This window comes from Halichoerus grypus, chromosome 13 (assembly GCF_964656455.1).
Source record: "Halichoerus grypus chromosome 13, mHalGry1.hap1.1, whole genome shotgun sequence".
NCBI classification, from domain to species: Eukaryota; Metazoa; Chordata; class Mammalia; order Carnivora; family Phocidae; genus Halichoerus; species Halichoerus grypus.
Window position 1 is genome coordinate 90570955 of NC_135724.1, and position 18976 is coordinate 90589930.

General features: G+C 50.1%; 1 protein-coding gene across 2 annotated transcripts in view; it reads left to right on the top strand.

The window, feature by feature from the left end:
- Positions 1 to 1759: 1759 nt before the first annotated feature.
- The window catches only part of BRI3BP (BRI3 binding protein), a 28981-nt gene continuing 11764 nt past the window's right edge, over positions 1760 to 18976 (top strand). The window contains exons 1-2 of one of the 2 annotated variants that reach the window (XM_036080951.2): positions 1760 to 2125; positions 15152 to 15254. In XM_036080951.2, coding sequence (XP_035936844.1) covers positions 1922 to 2125; positions 15152 to 15254 — 307 coding nt within the window. In that variant the 5' untranslated portion in view covers positions 1760 to 1921. The remainder of the gene's footprint in view (positions 2126 to 15151; positions 15255 to 18976) is intronic. The other variant, XM_036080961.2, reaches the window with a different exon arrangement.

Here is an 18976-nt window from a genome sequence, read left to right on the forward strand (position 1 = left end):
ATTAGCATATCAAACCTCTGGTTCTGTAGGTTTTATAGCTTAGGTTGATAGTGGTCTGCAGTTTTCCCCTTGAATATCTTTATTTAAATAAATAAAAAGTGTGCCCATTTTAAAATTAAGTAGGTAATAGTACATTCTCCTATATTTTCTTCTAAAATATTATATACCAAAGGATTATCTCCAGAAAATATGAAAAAGACCTCTCATAAATATGTTGAAAAAAGAAGCCAATCACAAAAGAGCATACTGTGTGATCTCATGTACATCATGTTCAAAAACAGGCAAAATGAATTCCCTAAACTTTGGAGGGGAAATAGTGAGTGGGAGAGGACAAAGGGAGTTTTCCCCAGAGGCTGGTAAATGGGCCTGGGTGCTGGTTACCTCATGTGTTGTTTGTTTAAACTCATAAAAAAGCACCTTATGATTTGGGTATTTTTCTGTTTGTACGTTATACTTCAGTAAAAAAGTTTTCTTAAAAAATAAGAACTTACGGGGCGCCTGGGTGGCTCAGTTGGTTAAGCATCTGCCTTCAGCTCAGGTCATGGTCCCTGAGTCCTGGGATCAAGTCCGACATTGGGCTCCCTGCTCAGCGGGGAGCCTACTTTCTCCTCTCACACTCCCTCTAGTGCTCCCTCTCTGTCAAATAAATAAAATCTTAAAAAAAAAACCTTAAAATATGTGGTCAATAAATATATGAAAACTTCACCAGGAATCCAGAGAAAGTGTAAGTTCAAAAGTAAGATACAATTTTTCACTCTTTGGATTGGCAAAGGTTAAGTTTTATTTCCCTGGCCGTCTCAGAAAAAATGTCTGGTTGGTCACGGTTTGCTTTAGGCCCTTGTGTTGCATTTGGTTAATGATGGCTCTTCAGTCCTTTAAAATCAATCATCCTCCTTCACTTTTTATACCATTTACTTATTGAAGAAACTGGGTCGTCTGCCCTGTAGAAGGCTCCACATTCTGGCTTTGACTGGAGGCTTCTCCTCATTTTCTCCTCCATCCCCCCTATTTCCTGTAAACTGTTGGGTTAGATGTAGAGGTTAGATCGGGTGAGGGTTCAAAGTGTTTTGGCAAGAATCCATCGTAAGTGGCGCAGGTACTTCCTGCTACTAGGGTAGGGCGCGTCCCGGTCAGGACAGCGTGGCCTCTCCATTTTCAAGTCACCTTCTGGGTTTCAGTCTCTTGCTGCCCGGTCCTGCATCCATCATTTCACGAACGGGGTGCAACATGATTCTCTAACTCTCTCGCGCCCTCCTTTTTTAACCAGCTGGACTTCATCTTCAGAAAACTTTCCCTCCTCACCTGTTCCGTGATGCTGAATTACAGTTCGTTCAGGAAGGGCACGAGGGATGCTCGCTGCTTCCCCTTTATTTCAAAATTTCAGAATGGGTGAATGGATGAGCTGGGGCCCTTGCCATCGCCAACGGTGGCCAAGGATTGGGGATCGTTATAAACTCCGTGACATGTTTGTATCTGGTTCTCCAATCAGTTAAGGTCATTATCCTTGCTGAGGCCGTTGCAAGTTTTAGGGGCACGGGCTGCTTTTTACCGCAAAGTTAAAAATAAAAATTAGTATATATTTTCTAAAGGTTAACCTCCCACACACACATTCAGTGGGGGCGGGGAGACAAAGCAGCCTCCGGCCTCCGCGGCCCCTCGCGGGGACGTTGCCGGGGACGTTGGGGGGGTCGTTGGCCGGGCCCCCGCGTCCGGGGGCGGGGCGAGGCGTGGGCAGGGCCGTCGCGGCTTTGCGCGCGGGGCGGGGCAGGTGGCGCTGCGACAGCGGCGGCGGCGGCGGCGGCGGCTGACAGAGGCGCGGCGCGCAGCCCCCCGAGCGCGCCAACGCGGTCCCCGCCGGAGCCGCGGCGTCCCCGGTGCGGCCCTCAGCCCCGCTCCGACCCCGCATCCCGCCGGCCCCAGGATGGGCGCGCGCGCCTCGGGCGGGCCCCGGGCCCGGGCTGGGCTCCTGCTGCTGCTGCTGCTCGTCGGGCTGCTGGCCCCGGGCGCGCAGGGGGCGCGGGGCCGCGGCGGCACCGAGAAGAACAGCTACCGCCGCACGGTCAACACCTTCTCGCAGAGCGTCAGCAGCCTGTTCGGCGAGGACAACGTGCGCGCCGCTCAGAAGGTGGGCGCCGGGCTCGAGCCTGCGGTCACCTTGCCCCGGCCTCCGCGCACCTGGCGCCGGGGGCCGGCCTGGGCCGTGCGCGGCCTCCGGGGCTGCGGGGCGGCGGGGAGAGGGGAGAGGGGAGGCCGGCCTGCGCCCCGGGGCCTGCCGCCTGCGGGCCCCCGCCCCCACCCCCGCGCCAGGCAGTGGTCGGGACCCGCGGTCGGTGCCCGCGCACGGCGGGGGCGCAGGGCCTCGGGCGCCCTCTGCTCGGCGCCCGGCACTTCTCCTTGGACCTTGGCCGCTAGCGCGGCGCGGGCAGGGCGGCCCCGGGGCTGCGCTGACGCCGGCCGCGCCTCTCATTCATTCATTCAGCGCGTTGGGAGGAGCACCTACTATGAGCCAGGCGCCGCGCGGGCTGCCCAGGGGGCGCCCTGCCCGCTCCCCGGCAACCCCGCGTTTCTGCGAGCCTCACACCGACCCACTTCCCCTGAGCACCTTAGGCCCTCCTCCTTCTGCTTTGAGGCTATTTAGGCCTTTTTTTTTTTTTTTTTTTTTTTTTTTAACTTTACAAGAAAAGAAAGGGGAGTAGTGCAGTCTGCTCTGTTGCTTTGGCAACCTGGCCCAGAAGCTCTCCTGAGTTCCTACTGTGTGCCGCCCTTTGATTTGGAGCGTTTTTATTTTGGAGCTTTTATCAACCTGCAGACCCCTGTATGTTGAGCGCCCAGGAGGAGCGCGGGAACTTCTCCCCACACCCTGTCTGCCCTCTGGAGCCTGGTGGGACGGGCTTCATTCGGGGCCAAGTCCCCTGAGAAAGGGGAAGTGAATGAGGGACAGTTGCCTGTGGTAATGTGGTTCCCTGAGCGCAGCCCTTGCTGTTCCTCCTGTTAAAATCTTTGCGCTAAGCTAGCCCTGGGGTTTGGGAACTCAAGTTCTGGCCCTACCACTCACAAGCCGGCCGGCTTTGCACCAGTCGCTTCATTTCTTTGAGCCTCAGTTTCTTTATCCTTTAAAAGGGGTTAATCATAAGATCCCCTTCATTATGAGGTGGTAATTATGAATCGTTGGTGCCTTCCTGGCCCAGAGTAATGGCTGAATCAGTATCAGCTACATCCTGGCCAAGGTGCGAATCCACATTGCTTTTAGCCCTGTTGGAAGGACTTTCAGGGTGAAAAAAAAAAGTTTTCTGGTGCTTGAGATGGAGGGGGAAAAAAAATTAAAACCCAAATCAGATTGGCTGGATATTCTTATTGGGTGAAATGAAAAGATTCATTTAGTAGGAAAAAGGTGACTTCTGACCGTCGACTCTCCTATGGGTGTGCAGACACTTGTGGAGGTGGTGGGTTCTGCGGGGAGAAGATCACTTTGTAGGTGGCATGACCCAACACCTGAGTGCAAAAAGATTCTCATCCTGTCTGCCTGGGCATAAATGGTGTGAGCAAGGTGCCATTGTTCTTGATTTGAAGGCAAAAATCTTTTGTTTTGGAGCAAAAATTTTGAAAGCCTGATTTGTGCAGGTGTAAGCACGGCAACTCATGTTTCGGCAGATGGTCCTAGGTGAGAATCTAAGTTCTATGGGCATGAAATACAGAATGATACTTAAGGGCCTAAGCTCTGGGCTAATGATACAACAAGACAGCTCTATTCTGGCAAAGAACCTGGGAATCTCAAGGTCAGAATTCTTCCTGGGGTAAACCAGGGTTTGTGCCTTCAATAGGGATAATACAACTGTTATTTGCTTGAAATGTGCTGAGTGCTTTTATAGATAAAGTAACTCAATTCTTAGAACAACCCTATGAGTAGGTACTGTTAATGTGTTCATGTTATAGGTAGGGAAACTGAGGCACAGAGTGGTGACGTGCGTGGCTTCAAGTCAAACTGAGTGCCAGAGCCGGGAATTGAACCCAGGCAGAGTGGGCCTGGAGTCCGCACTGGTACCTTTGCAGGTCTTCTTGCCTCATGACCCTTTCTGGTTCCCCCCATCAGTGCAGCATCTAGAATGAGGCTGACCTGACATTTCCTGCTGCATGTAGCCCAGACTGGCCAGGCTTGGGGGAGGCTGTTTTGTTACTCTTAATTAAACAAAAACTGGGTCTGCTGGCAACTGTAGTTTTCAGCATGCCTGGGGTTACTAATTGGAGCCAGACCGGCTTGGTGGGTTTGAAGTTTGAGGGTGTTTAAAGACACACCCCATATTCTAATCTAGGCCACGACTAGAATAAACCCGTGATGTTCTGGTTTGGAGCATGGGCCTTGCTGTCCCGCAGACATGGGTCGGAATCCCTAGCTCTGTGATCGTGGGCCAGTTGTTTGACCTCTCTGTCTCATTTGCACAGGGGAGATGAACTAGAGGTTGAATGCAATTAGCCACACGGTACAATACTAGGTACTGAATAAGCATTTAGTAAATGGTAGAAGATATTTATTATATAAGAAACAGGTTCATCTGGTAGGAGAGTGATCAACTCATTTATTTTTAAAAACTATTAAGCAACTTGTACATGAGTGTTCATTGTGCTTTGCACATTAGCCAAAAAGTGGAAACAACCCAAATGTTTATCAGCTGATAATGGATAAGCTGCGGCCTGTGCAAGCAGGGAATATTATCCAGTCATAAAAAGGAATAAAGCACTTGGATGAAACTTGAAAAACAAATGAAAGGAGCCAGACACCAAAGGCCACATGTTGTATGATTCCATTTGTATGAAATATCCAGAACAAGCAAATCCGTAGAGCCTGAAAGTAGGTAAAATGGTTGCTAAGGGGAGGGGGAATAGGGAGTGACTGCTTAATTGGATAGGTTTCTTTTTGGGCCAATGAAAATGTTTTGGAACTAGGTAGAGATCGCACAACAGTGTGAGTGTACTAAATGCCACTGAATTGTACACTTTAAAATGGTTAATTTTATGCTGTGTGTATTTTACAACAATTTTTAAAAATTTCTTAAGCACCTATTATATGAGCACAAGCCAGACAAAATGGCCCCTCCTGTGGACCTTTCACGGGACAGGCGATAGATAAGTCAGATACATAAAACAAGATTATTTCCGAGTAATAAATGCCGTTACAGAAATAAGAGAAGATGATGCAATCATAATGAAGAAGAATCTTTGTTTAAGTTTAGTATGTGTCTGCACTGTTAGAGAGGCTCTGTGATGACCTTCCCTGTTTTACAGATGAGGACAGCAAGGCATGGAAAGGTTGAATCTCTTGTCCCCAGTCTAGCTAATCAGAGGGAGAGGGCTGGGCATGCCTACACTTGTAACCTCTGCAGAATTGGAAATACGTGGAATAGAGTGAGCTGAATGAGAAGGAGGTGGAGGGACTGAGCATGCCAGGCAAAGGGAACAACATGAGCAAAGGCCCTGCGGTGGGAATGGGTTTGGTGTATGAGGGCCAGGGAGGGCCAGTTGTAGGGCTGTGACAGACTAAGCAGGGAACAGAGGGAGACAGCCATGTCAGGCAGGACGTAGGGTTTAACAAAACAGGCTCAATAGTGATGCAATAAAGGCCTTTTGGGGAGCCAGAAGAAAGGGGTAGAGTGCCCTGCCTGGAGGCATTGGGCAGGGGGTGGAGGAAGGGGCATGAGTTGGGTCTGGGAAAGATGGGTTGGCAGGGAAGGAAAGGGCTGGGACAGGTTGGAGCACGGTTCACAGGTTGGCTGCATTGGGGTGTAGATCTTGGGGAGCACAGGGAAAAATTATAGCTGGACTCACATGGTGGGAACGTCTGAATGCTAAGCTGAGAGCTGGTGTTTTTTTCTTACCCCTTTGCTTTTTAGTTTTTTTTTTTTAAGAAGCTTAACATTTAAAGTTTTGTTGTTGTTGTTGTTGTTTTTTAAATAAGGCCACAGTTGCATGGAATGCCATTTCAAATAGTTCAAAAGTTAAGAAAAAGAAATCTGCTTGCTACCTCTGACCCCATCTCTATTCTCCTTCCCAGAGCAGCTAGGTATTCTGAGCATACAGATAGATCCTGCCTCTTCATGGGTTTTCTGTTTGTTTTTCATTATGCATGCTGTTGCACTCTTCTTCTCCCTCCTCCCCCTCCCCCTTCCTCCCCCTCCCCCTTTCCCCCCCTTTCCCCCTTCCTCCCCCTTCCTCCCCCCTCTTCTTTTTTAATTAATGAGTTTTGGAGACCAGATCTTATTGGTACATAAAGCTTTCTTTTTTTTTAAAGATTTTATTTATTCATTTGAGACACAGAAATACAGAGACAGAGAGAGAGCATGAGCAGGGAGAGAGGCAGAGAGAGAGGGAGAAGCAGGCTCCTCGCTCAGCCAGGAGCCCGATGTGGGGCTCGATCCCAGGACCCTGGGATCATGACCTGAGCCGAAGGCAGACGCTTAACCAACTGAGCCACCCAGGCACCCCGGTACATAAAGCTTTGATCCCTTCTTTTTGGAGGGCTGCAAAAAGCAAACTATCATTCAGGATGTACCATAATTTAACCCACCCCTACTAGTCGATATTTTGTTAGCTTCCCATCTTTTGCCCCTCCAAACCTAGCTGCAATAGAGGTCTCCATATGGAGATTGTTGTGTGTGCACATAGACAGGTTCATCTGCAGACTGTTAGAAATGGGATTGCTGAGTCAAAGGGTCTGTGCATTTATAAATTTTTAAATTGAATTCTACTTGGTGTACTTTTCTGCATGAGAAGTATAAAGCATAGTGAATCATTATACCCTGAACGCACCCATGTCACCAGCACGCGATCTAGAAATGGATTGTCCCAGGCCCTCTACCCCTCAACCCAAGACAACCATTCTCCTGACTTTGACAACATAAATTAGTCTTGTCTTTACACCCAGTTCTAATTCCATATACACTTAAGAAAAAAAAAAAGATTTTATGTATTTATTTGAGAGAGAGAGAAAGAGAGCACGAGCAGGGGGAAAGGGAGAAGCAGACTTCCAACTAAGCAGGGAGCCTGACACGGGACTCGATCCCAGGACTCCAAGATCATGACCTGAGCTGAAGGCAGACTCTTAACCGACTGAGCCACCAGGCACCCCATATACACTTTTAATACCAAGAGAGAATGCTGGATTGTTTTCCAAAGAATGACGCGTTTCCACTCCTCCCAGACACGTCAAGGCTGGCTTCCAACCTTCTCCAACGAAGTGTGTCATTAAATTTTTGGTTTTATTATCTTTGAGATAGGTGGTCTTTTCACTTATTCAAAATCCATTGGCGTTTTTTTTTCTGGAAACTGTCTTTTGTTTTCTTTGCCATTTTTCTATTGAGCTCTTGGTCTTTTGTTTTTGTTTTTTAAGAGGCTTGATTGTTAGCTGTTTGCAAGAAAGTATTTTGAGCAAAATAACTGACACTTTCCAGTCTTTTTTTCCCACCCCATGGAACAGCTTTATAGAGGTGTAACTGACATTACACTTCAAGAGACTACCTATTTAAAAGGGGTGAAAGTATCCAAAAGTGGACAAGTTGATACATTTTGATGTATGTGTAGGTCTGTGAAAACATCAACACAATCAAAATGTTTCCTCTAACTTGTTACTTTGAAAAATTTTGAAGTACAGAGCAGTTGAAAGAACAGCTTAGAACAGCTAGAAACTCCTCACCTGGCCCACTGATGGTTCACATTTCCCCCAAACTTGTTTTTCTCTTTTTCTTTGCACACACCACACACACATGCACACGCACACACATGCATACACGCTCCCATGTGCACATGCATAGGCATGTTTTTTTCTTCACAGAAACTTTTGAAAGTGAGTTGCAGGTGTTACGACACTTTCTCCCTACAGAACCACAATACTATTGTCCACACCTCCAGAAAAAACCTTACATTTAGTACAATAAAAACTCATCATACGCAGTCTATATTTACATTTCCTTTACAGCTTATGCGTAATCATAAAAATCTAATGCGTAATCAGGCATTGCTCACTGCATTTAGTTTTCACATCTCCTTAGTGTCCTTTAGTTTGTCAAAGTTCCCTCAGTTTCTTGGGGGGGGTGTGTGGAGAGCTTTTCTGACATTGACATTTTTTTTTTTTAAGATTTTATTTATTCATTTGAGACACAGAGATATATAGAGAGAGAGAGCATGAGCAGTGGGAGAAGCAGAGGGAGAGAGAGAAGCAGACTCCCCGCCGAGCCAGGAGCCAGATGTGGGGCTCGATCCCAGGACCCCGGGATCATGACCTGAGCCGAAGGCAGACGTTTAACCATCTGAGCCACCCAGGCGCCCCCGGACATTGACATTTTTGAACAGCACAGACCAATTGCCTTTTCTTCCCCCTTGTTTTGGTAACAGCTCTAGGGAGCTATCATTCAGGTACCATACCCTTCGGTCATGGAGAGTTCAGCGGTTTTGAGTATATTCAGAGAGCTGTACGGCCATCACCACAATCGATTTCAGAACATCCTCTTCACCCCAGAAAGAAACGCTGCACCCATTAGCCGTCATTCCCCTTTCCCCAACCCTAGACAACCCCTAATCTGCATTCTGGCTCCGTAGACTTGCCTATTCTGGACGTTTCATACAAAGGGAATCACACAGTGTAACTGGCTGCCTTCAAGATTCATCCATGGTGTGACTTGCATCAGAACCTCATCCCTTCTTACGACTTTTTATTTATTCATCAGTTGATGGATATTGGGTTGTTTCCGCTTTTTGGCTACTATGAATAATGCTACTGTGAACATTCACGTATGAGTTTTTTGGGTTTTTTTTTTTTTTTGAGAGAGAGAGCGCACAGGCAGGGGGAGCAACAGGTAGAGGGAGAGGGAGAAGCAGGGGGCCCGATGCAGGACTTGATCCCAGGACCCTGGGAGCACGATCCGAGCCAAAGGCAGACACTGAACCGACTGAGCCACCCAGGTGGCCCCATGTACAAGTTTTTATGTAACATATGTTTTCAACATTTGGGGTGTATAAGTAGGAGTGGAATTGCTGGGTCACGTGGTAACTGACATTGTATAGACGCACCATTTTGGATTCCCACCAGCAGCGTATGAGGATCCCCATTTCTCTGCATTCTTGCAAACACTTGTCATTGTCTTTTTGATTATAGCCATCGGAGTGAGGCCGAAATGGTATCTCACCGTGGTCTTGACAGACCACTCTTTTCTTTTTTTTTTTGAGATTTTATTTTTAAGTTATCTCTACCCCCAACCCGGGGCTTGAACTCACAACCCCGAGATCGAGAGTCGCAGTTCCACTGACTGAGCCAGCCAGATGCCCCCAGACCAGTCGTTTCTTGAAATGTCCTGCAGTGTGTGTTGTCTGTTCCTTCGCGGTTACATAAGGGCACACGTACATATCCGGCAAGAATTCTACCGAAGGGGTCTGTGTGTTTGCCCTGGAGGCACATCAGGGTGCCTTTCCCCTTTGTGATTCATTTGTGATCTCTGTGTACGTCCCGGTATTTTTCGTTCACGCGGTCTTTGCAGGGGGTGTGTCCTTCACGTGCTCGGGCAAACTTGAAAACAGAAATGTCACTCCTTCTCTGACTTGCTCATCAAGACACATCTGCTGATTTTCCTTGGAGTCAGTTTGCATGAGCCAGAGGGTGACAGGGGTGAGACTGGGACGCAGGACGCCGCCTGGAGGTGGGTGTCCAGGCTTCTCTGCCACAAGAAGAGGGATAATGAAATCCTGGCTTGAGTAATTTTGTCCCTTCCTCGGGGACAGCTGCGGGCCTCCCGAGTCTGCTCACCTGCTTCTCCCTTGTTCTAACTTTTCATCCCGAACATTGTACGACCCGCACCGAGGGAGAAAGAATCTTGTAATGAACCCTACCCCCAACACCCGTGGCTTCTGTTTATCAACCTTCTGCCATTCCTGTTACATTTATCCCCTTGCCAAAAATGACATTTAACCTGCAATAATATCTTAAAGCCAATCCAAGACATATCAGTTAACCTGAGAATACTTTAGTCTGTATCTTTTTTACTTATTTATTTATTTTTAAGATTTTTATTTATTTATTTGACAGAGAGAGAGACAGCGAGAGAGGGAACACAAGCAGGGGGAGAGGGAGAGGGAGAAGCAGGCTTACCACCAAGCAGGGAGCCCGATGCGGGGCTCGATCCCAGCACCCTGGGATCATGAGCCAAGCCGAAAGCAGATGCCCAACGACTGAGACACCCAGGTGCCCCTTAGTCTATCTTTAACGAACAACAAAAACATGACCACAAAACACGTGGCTCATGGCAATATTCTGTAGTGACTAACCCCAGTCCATTTTCCAGTTTTTCGACGGACTCGAAAGGTCTCCTGACAAAATTGCTTCCTTTGCATTGGGATCCAAACAAAGTTTACCCTGCATTTAACCAATGTGTCTGTTAAGTCACCCTTTAAAAAAAATATCTTTCCTTTAAGGGGTGCCAGGCTGGCTGAGTCGGTGGACCATGCGATTCTTGATCTCGGGTTGTGAGTTCGAGTCCCACGTTGGGCGTAGGGATGACTTTAAAAAAATCTTTAAAAATAGATATATCTTTATTTTTTTAAGAACAGTTTTAGATTTATAGAAAAATTGAGAGGATGGTACAGAATCCCCTCATACCTTGCAGCCAGATTCCCCTGTTGGGAACGTCCTACATTCTTATAGCACATTTGTTGTGTGAATGAACCAGTATTGATAGATTATTAGTAGCTCAGAGTCCATGCTTTCTTTCGATGTCCTTGGTTTTTACCCCACATCCTTTTGTGTCTGAGGATCGCATCCAGGACAGCGCACTGGATCTAGCTGTCCTCGAGCTGGGACATCTCTTGGCCTCTCCTTGGTGGAGGCCACCTGGGCAGTTTGCAGGAGCCCCGGTCAAGGATTCCGCAAGACACCCGTCAGCTCTGATGGGTCTGAGGTTTTTCTCGTGTGGGTTTGAGTGGAAGACACATCAAGGGCACAGACTCTCGGCCTGATTCAAGTGGCCTTAGTTTGAAGGGCTCTTTCCCTCTCACTGCTTCTTGTGTCCCCCCTGGCTTCTGTGGTGGGCAAGCCGGGCCCTCGTCCTGAGGCGAGTCCGTGTCCGCACTGGGCAGGCGCAGCGCTCCGGGCTCCGGGCTGCGGTATGACCCCTGTAGGAGGGCTCGGGGCTGCCTGAACAGGGCCACACTGTGCAGCTCCAACGATAGGAATTTACTAGAAACCCGAGACCACAGTGTTGGCAGGGTCATTTCTGCCGAGGCCTCTCTCCTTGATGTGCCCACGTGTCGTCACGTGGCCCACCCTCTCTGTGTGTCTGTGTCCTGATCTCCTCTTCTTATAAGGACATGGGTCCCATTGGGTTAGGGCCCACCCTAGTGACCTGGTTTTACCTTACTTACCTCTCTGAAGACCCTATCGTTAACTCCAGTCACATTCTGGGGTCCTGGGGATTCGGGCTTCAAGGTAGGGGTTTAGGGAGAACACAGTTCATCCCCCTCATGGCTCCCGTGTCTTCGCCAGGTGAAATTGGCCAAGGTGTCCTACATCTTGGGAGCAGTAGCTAAAGCAACAGTGTGTCCACAGGGCAGAGAGCGAGCTTGCCCAAGCGTGGTTAAAAGGCCAAGGGTGGGCCCTTCCCTGCTTTCAGCCTCTCCTGCCCTGGGCCAGTTTTCAGGAAGGGCCTGTTCTTCCTTCTGAGCAATGCCCGTCCTGCGTGGGCACGAGGATTTCCCCAGGATGGCGGGTCTGCAGGCACCTACCCGGAGACCTGCGTGATTAGGTGCTGTGACAAGCATCCTTAGCAGCTCCGATGCCTGAGTCCCCGGTGCGTGCCCACCCCGTGCGGAGGCCTTTCCAGGTTGCAGTGTCCAATCCTGTCTTGGCCCCATTTGACAGCTGACAAAACTGAGGCACAGAGAGTTTCAGCGGCGTGAGCACTGGTGCCTCTTCCTTCCAAAATAGCTGCTTCCTCACACCCTTTCTGGGGGAGCTGGTGCCATCTCAAAGGCCCAATAGCCTCTTCTAGAAAAGCCTAGGGCCCTTCTTTTTTCCTCCATTTGAACAAAGTATAAAAACTGCTACCCAATTCCAGACCAACATGTAGGGGTCGTACATCCATTATGCAACAGGATGAGCAGAACAGGGCATATCTGCAAAGTGGGACGCTACGTGGCCATAAAAAGGAATGAAGTCCTGATTCCTGGCACGACATAGGAAATGTCATTGTGAGAGAACGAAGCCGGACATGAAAGGTCACGTGTCGTACGATTCCGTTTGTGTGGAAAGTCTAGGAAAGGCAAATCCGTAGAGACAGACAGATTAGTGGTTGCCTAGGTTGGGGTGGAGGGATGGGGGGTTTCTTTGGAGGCGATGACCATGTTCTAAAATTAGATTATGGTGATGGTTGCATAACTTTGTAACCTCGTGACTATTCCAAAGACCACCCAACTGGACACTTTGAAGACATGAACTTAATGGTATGTAAATCATATGCCAGTAAAGCTCTTTTTTAAAAAAGGAGCTTTTTTTTGGTTTTTGTTTTTTAGAAAGAGAGGGGAGTGGACAGAGGGTGAGGGAGAAGGAGAGAATCCCAAGCTGAGCCCCCTCTGAGCACAGAGCCCAACGCTGGGCTCAGTCACGTAACCCTGAGATCATGATGTGAGTCAAAACCAAGAGTTGGATGCTTAACCAACTGCGCCACCCAGGCACCCCTAAAAACAGAGTTTTAATTAGACCATTACCAATGGGCCTTCTACCCGGGGGAAGATGCATCGCACCACCTCCCTCCACTGACAAGAGGGGCAGCCGCCCTCTCTTTTTTGTGACACGTATGCTTCCTTCTGGTGTTCTCCACACAGTCTTTTCATTTGTGTGTATGTGTTTTTTTGTTTTTTGTTTTTATTTTTATTTTTTTTATTTTTATTTTTTTAAAGATTTTATTTATTTGACAGAGAGAGACACAGCGAGAGAGGGAACACAAGCAGGGGGAGTGGGAGAGGGAGAAGCAGGTTTCCCGCTGAGCAGGGAGCCAGATGTGGGGCTCGATCCCAGGACCCTGGGATCATGACCTGAGCCGAAGGCAGACGCTTAACGACTGAGCCACCCAGGCGCCCCTGTTTTTATTTTTTTTTTTAAGGAGACTCCACACCCAACGTGGGGCTTGAACTAAGGACCCTGAGATCAAGAGTCACATGTTCCACTGACTGAGCCAGCCAGGTGCCCTGTTTTTTGGTTTTTGTTTTTTTTAATCACAGCTCTTCTATTTTTTTTTTTTTTTTTTTTTTTTACCCTTCCATTTTAAAATAGCTTTATGGAGGTATAAGTCAAGTACCACACAATTCATCCCCCTAAAGTGTGCCATTCAACCCTCGTTAGTCTGTTCACAGACTTGTGCACTCATCACCACAGTCCGTGGTAGGACGTTTCGTCATTTCTAGGAAAATCGTGAACCTTTTAGCTATCACAGCCCCTGGCAACCGCCCATCTACTTTCCGTCCCTACGGCTTTGCCTCTCTTGGACATTTCATGCAAACGGAATCATTTGCTATGTGGCCTCTTGCGTCTGGCTTCATTCCCCGAGCGTCACGTTTTCAAGGTTCGCTGACGTGGAAGCAGGCATCAGTACTTCCATTTTATGGCCAAATAATATCCCGTTGTCTGGATAGACCAGGCTTTGTTCGTCCATCCATCAGCTGATGGCCACACGGTCTTTGCATGTACAAACCCCGTTAGGGCAATGACCTCAGGATAAAAGGATGATTCCTTGCAGGATATATTGGGGTCAATGCTCTGTGAGAATATGGGATGTCAGTAGGGATTGTGATCACTTACCGGGTGCTCAAGGCACTTCACGTGAATAGCGCACTTACTGCTCGGAAAACCAGATGGGGTGGTACGAGGGCACGTGTCTCTTAGCTGGAGCTCTGCTGTGCATTGTACGTGTGTATCTGTGTATCACACGCACGGCTGCGTGGCTAGCAGTAAGAGGCAGATCTGAGATTTGAACCCAGGCACTTAGACTCCCAGCCGCACGCACTCTCAGCCAAGACACAGAACGGACCTGGAGGTTATTCGAGTCCTCTCTCTCCCGGTTGCTGATTCAACCCTGCCTCTTTTACCCCTGTCCTGGGGCAGCGATCCACCCACGAAGTCCGATTCCAAATGACGTAGCCACTTCACTCCGAGGCACTTCTTGCCCACATGGGAGTCAAAGGGCACTAGTCCAGGGCTCCGCTCGGCACTCCTGTTTGCTGTAACAGTGCAGGTGGGTACAACCGAGGTGCCCATGGGGAGGGATTGCTTAAGCCTCTTTATGGAGAATGAGGCAGCTCTGTGCAGGCTGAGGTTGAGTAATCACCAAGACAGAGTGGCACGGGAGAAAAACTGCAAAACCGTGCACATTCGCTGCTGCTGGTGGGAAGAACATTTGTCCGCCATCACTCACTGGGCGGCTCTAAGGGAGGCCACAGAAGCGACTGATAACAGCAGGTGCCTCCGGACGGAGGTTTGCATCACGGGGAGTGAAGTGGGAGGCTTACTTTTCACTGAGCTCCCATTTGCAGCTTTGAGTTTTATACCATGTGTGCACAGTATTACTCACTCCAGAAAAATAGGTGAACGAGGCTGCACCTCCTATTCGTATTCCTCCGGAATCGCCCGGAGAGCTCACAAAGCCCTCCGACGGCCCGGGTCCTTACAGCCGGGTGGGGCGTGCGGCTCTAGTGTTTCCACGTGCCCAGGACATGGGATACAGCTCACATGTGAGAACCACCATCACCCTCGTCCTCGTCCCTCGAGGCAGCACCCACACTCCGAAATGGGTTGGGGGGCAGAAACTCCCACTGTTTAAAAATGAGAAATCAGGCAGAGAAAAGCAGAGACCTTCACCTTGTCGTGAGCAGCAGGGCTCTAGGAGAAATCAGAAGTGGAGTGATGCCGCTTTGCGGGGACCTCCCGTCTCCCATAGGTGTGCTGCTCGGCCTATGGACGAGGAGGCTTGACCAGGCTTCCCCCAGCTCCTGGCCGACCGGGCTCATGACAGCGCCCAGGCTACCCGGCTGTTTCCCATTGATGTGTATACCACCGGGCCTGGCTGGACGAGGAAAAGGGGGCGTTGTCCAAGTCAGCATAGTGACCATTCTCTTCTTTCTGCAGTTCCTGACCAGGCTGACGGAGAGGTTCGTGCTCGGGGTGGATATGTTTGTCGAAACGTTGTGGAAAGTTTGGATGGAGCTCTTGGATGTTCTTGGACTTGACGGTACGTGTGTGGAGGGGGGGGCATTCATTTAAGGTGCTCTTTTATTCTAGTGGTTCTCGAGGTGTGGACGCAGTGTCTGCAGTGGGTGGCAGAGGGGACCCCTTGGAGGGGGGCAGGGGGACACAAATGAACATTTTTTCTTGTAATAGTTGCATAAAGAAATGGCCCATCCAAACTGAGATTCACAGATGCTGTTTAGGGTAAGGTACGAGTGGGTGGTGCTGACTCGTCTGCCCCCGGCAAAGCCGCACGGACCAGAGGTGAAGCCTCTGGGTTGTTGGGATCCATCAGGCTAGACAGTTATTTAGGCAGAAAGGGATTTCATACAGAGCTTGGGGCACTCACAGAGTTATCAGAAGGACAGAAGAAGCGGTGTGTGGCCCCCAGAACACTGCCGAACTGGCCTGTGAGGGGAGTTGCTGCTCAGCCCCAGGAATCAGGAGGCTGCCTCTGGGACGGTTGAATTGAAGGTCACGGGCCCCGGGCCAGGCTGCCACCTCTTTTGCCAGGAAGTCTCCAGTAGCCTGTGTTGAGGTCCCCAAGACCAGCCCCAGGTTCGGTGAGGCACTAGGAAGACCCAGGACTCAGCATTATGGTCATGCTCATGGCTGTGACTTATTAGAGCGCAAGGACACAAAGCACCATGAGCAAGGGGGACAGGACGCTCTAATTCCTCCAGCAACAATTTGAGACGACAGGTGTAAAGTGTCATCTACCAGGGAAGCCCGTTAGAGACCCAGTGCCCGGGGTGTTTCTTAGGGCTGGTCACCTAGGCACTTTCCGCCTGGCACCGACCAAAACTCCCGACTGCCCGCAGGAAAGCAGGCGGTCAGCATAAACCACGTGATTCGTACAAACAGTCCAGGCACAGTCCCTTATGAGGGAATGGAGGGAAGTCCCCTCCATACATGTGTTTTTTCCACACCACCAAGCAATAAACTCCATCTTCCATGGACACTGACCAGGCGTCCCAGAAATTTAACTGAATTCTGACCCTGTCTATCTGGATAGTGTCAGAGCGAACCCACAGGGCAAGGGCCCCCCCCACAAGACTGCCCCTTCCTCTCTAGACGCCAGTGGTAAGCCCACCTGTGCTTCTGACCGACCGGCTCTAGATCGAAGGTTGCCACGTGCCCCTGCCTGGGTTTGACTGATTTGCTAGAGCGGCTCACAGAACTCCAGAAACCCATTTCCTTAACTAGGTTACCAGTTTGTTACAGATGGATGTAACCCAGGAACAGCCAGATGGAAGAGATATGCAGCGCGAGGTCCGTGGGAAGGGCCAGGGAGCCTTAATGTTCTCTGAGCTCCCCAACCTGGAACCTCCCCAAACCCCGTCCTGTCCGGGTCTTTATGGAGGCTCCGTGACACAGGCATGATTGACCAAGTCCTTGGCTATCGGTGATTGACTCAACCTTTAGCCGCTCTCCCCTCCCTGGAGGTCAGGGGATGGGACAGAAATCCCAGCCCCCTCCTCACGGTTGGTTCTCCCAGCACCCAGCCCTCCTCCTTAGGGCCTTTCCAAAAGTCACCGCCTTGGAATGTGCTCAGGTGTGGCTCAAAGGGGCTTGTTCTGAATTATCAAGATACCGTTATCGCTCTCGTCCCTTAGAAAACTCCAAAGGATTTAGCTGCTCTGTGCCAGGCATAGGGACAAAGACCAAATATGTATACTTCTTATTATAAATCACCATATCACACTCCAGAAATCCAAGTTCCCAGATGCCAGCCAAGGGCCCATCTTACCTGCACACCTTTCTAGAGAGCAGCCTCAGGCCCGCTGTGTTAACCCTTCCTGCACACCTCCTAACTCAGCGTCCTCTCTTGGCCCCTGTGGTTCCTTCTCAACCAATAGCCAGGGTGTGTTTTGTTTTTATTACAACTTTTGCTGCATAGAGTGATTAAAAAAAAAAAAAAACCATTAGTCGGGTCAAGTCATTCACCTTCAGACTGCCCAGTGACCCCTGACGCACTTGGAATCGACACAGAGCTCCCACCGAGGACAGTCAGCACCGAGGATCTGCCCAGCCCCCTACCCAGTCCCCCGCCTCCATCCTGCTCTTGGACACAGCTTTGGTTCCGTTAGGTGTCCCCTGCCAGGAGCAGTCCCTCAGCCCTTTGCCTGCTGAGTCTTTCCCATCCTCTGCTCTCTGGTACATGACACCTCCTCCAAGGGGCCCATCCTGACTAACCCATGTACAGGGACCCCATCTGTTCTCACACCCACCATCCCTCACCAGCTGTGATGTCCCGTGGGCACGCACGCATGCGCATGTGTGTGTTTATTGCTCATCTCCCTTCTGGAATCTCTGCTCCTGTGAGTGCGGTTTTGCCCATCTCCTCCAGACTGCCCCCTCTGCCTTGCTCTGCCCCCAGTGCACAGGGGCCCATCGCTCATAAAAGTTGGAGGACTGTTGGTCCCACTACTTCGCTGCTGGTGTGAGTTCACTTGTGTCCCCCGAGAAGCACCCCAGGAGCCCCATATCTGTGAACATGAGCTTATTTGGGAATAGTCTTTGCAGATATGATCAAGTTAAGATGAGGTCATCCTGGATCAGGGTGGGTCCTACGTCCAATGTTCTTGTATGAGGAGGGAAATTTGGACACAGAGACAGAAATACCCAGAGAAGAGATGGCCCTGGTAGAGACCAGAGAGCTGCGGCCACAAGCCCAGGACGCCTGGAGCCCCCAGGAGCTGGAAGAGGCAGGAGGGACCCCTGTGGAGTGCTCAGGGAGAGCAGCCCCGCCCACACCTTGATTTCGGAATTCTGGCCCCCAGCCGGCAAGACAGTGCATTCCTATTGCTTTAAGCCACCTCATCTAGTCATTTGTTACAGCGGCTGTGGGAAACCCTGGCCACGTGCAGGGTCTCTGGGAGCCCTCCTGCTTGCCTTTGACACTCCCACCTGACGGACTGGAGACTGGCCCCATAGGTGGGGCTCCCTGGTTCACACCCGCTGTCGTCCCCCCTCAGCCCTTGGGAACCTGACTCCAGCCTTGAATCACCGAGTTCAACCTGTGAGAGACCTTAGACCAGCTCAGGGCACCTCACCGCTCAGGCAAAGAATCCGCGGCAGCGGGACGGCCCTTTGAGAGGATGCTGTGCCACGTGCAGCCTCCTGGGGCTGCTGGGGACCCCTCCCGGGAGTCAGGCTGAGTCAACACACAGCACAGATAAAGCAACTGCGTGCAATCTGCTCGGCCTCCGTATTCACCACCTGCCCGACCGACGCGCCCTGCAGAAGCGAGCCTGATTGCAAAAAGTTGCACGCAGCTTGGAATGGAAAGCTAGAGTAGCGACAGCCTCCTGATTACACGGGACAGGATCAGAACAGCATCATTCCACAGAGGCCCCACATGCTTGTGTTCACGGCCAGGGTCGCTGGACATCCCAGAGGTGAAAGAACTCCCTTCCACGTCATGTTTTCCCCTCGTAGTTGGTGCATCAGCTTCAAAGCATCCAAAGGCCTTTGGAATTTGCATCTTAGGCTTAGAAGTTTGAGTGTGCAAAAGGCAGGAAACTGTATCCCAAAGTTGGATATTCTGGTGCAAAATGTTTCCATGAGTACAATCCTCTAACTTCCGACTCCAGACGTTTTCAGGGTCCTGGAGCCTCCTGAGCCAGAGCGGTCCAATGGAAATAGAATGCCAGATGGTATTACACGTTCCAGTTTCCACATTAGAAAAGTAAAAAGACATTAACTTAATAAGGTGTTTTAGTT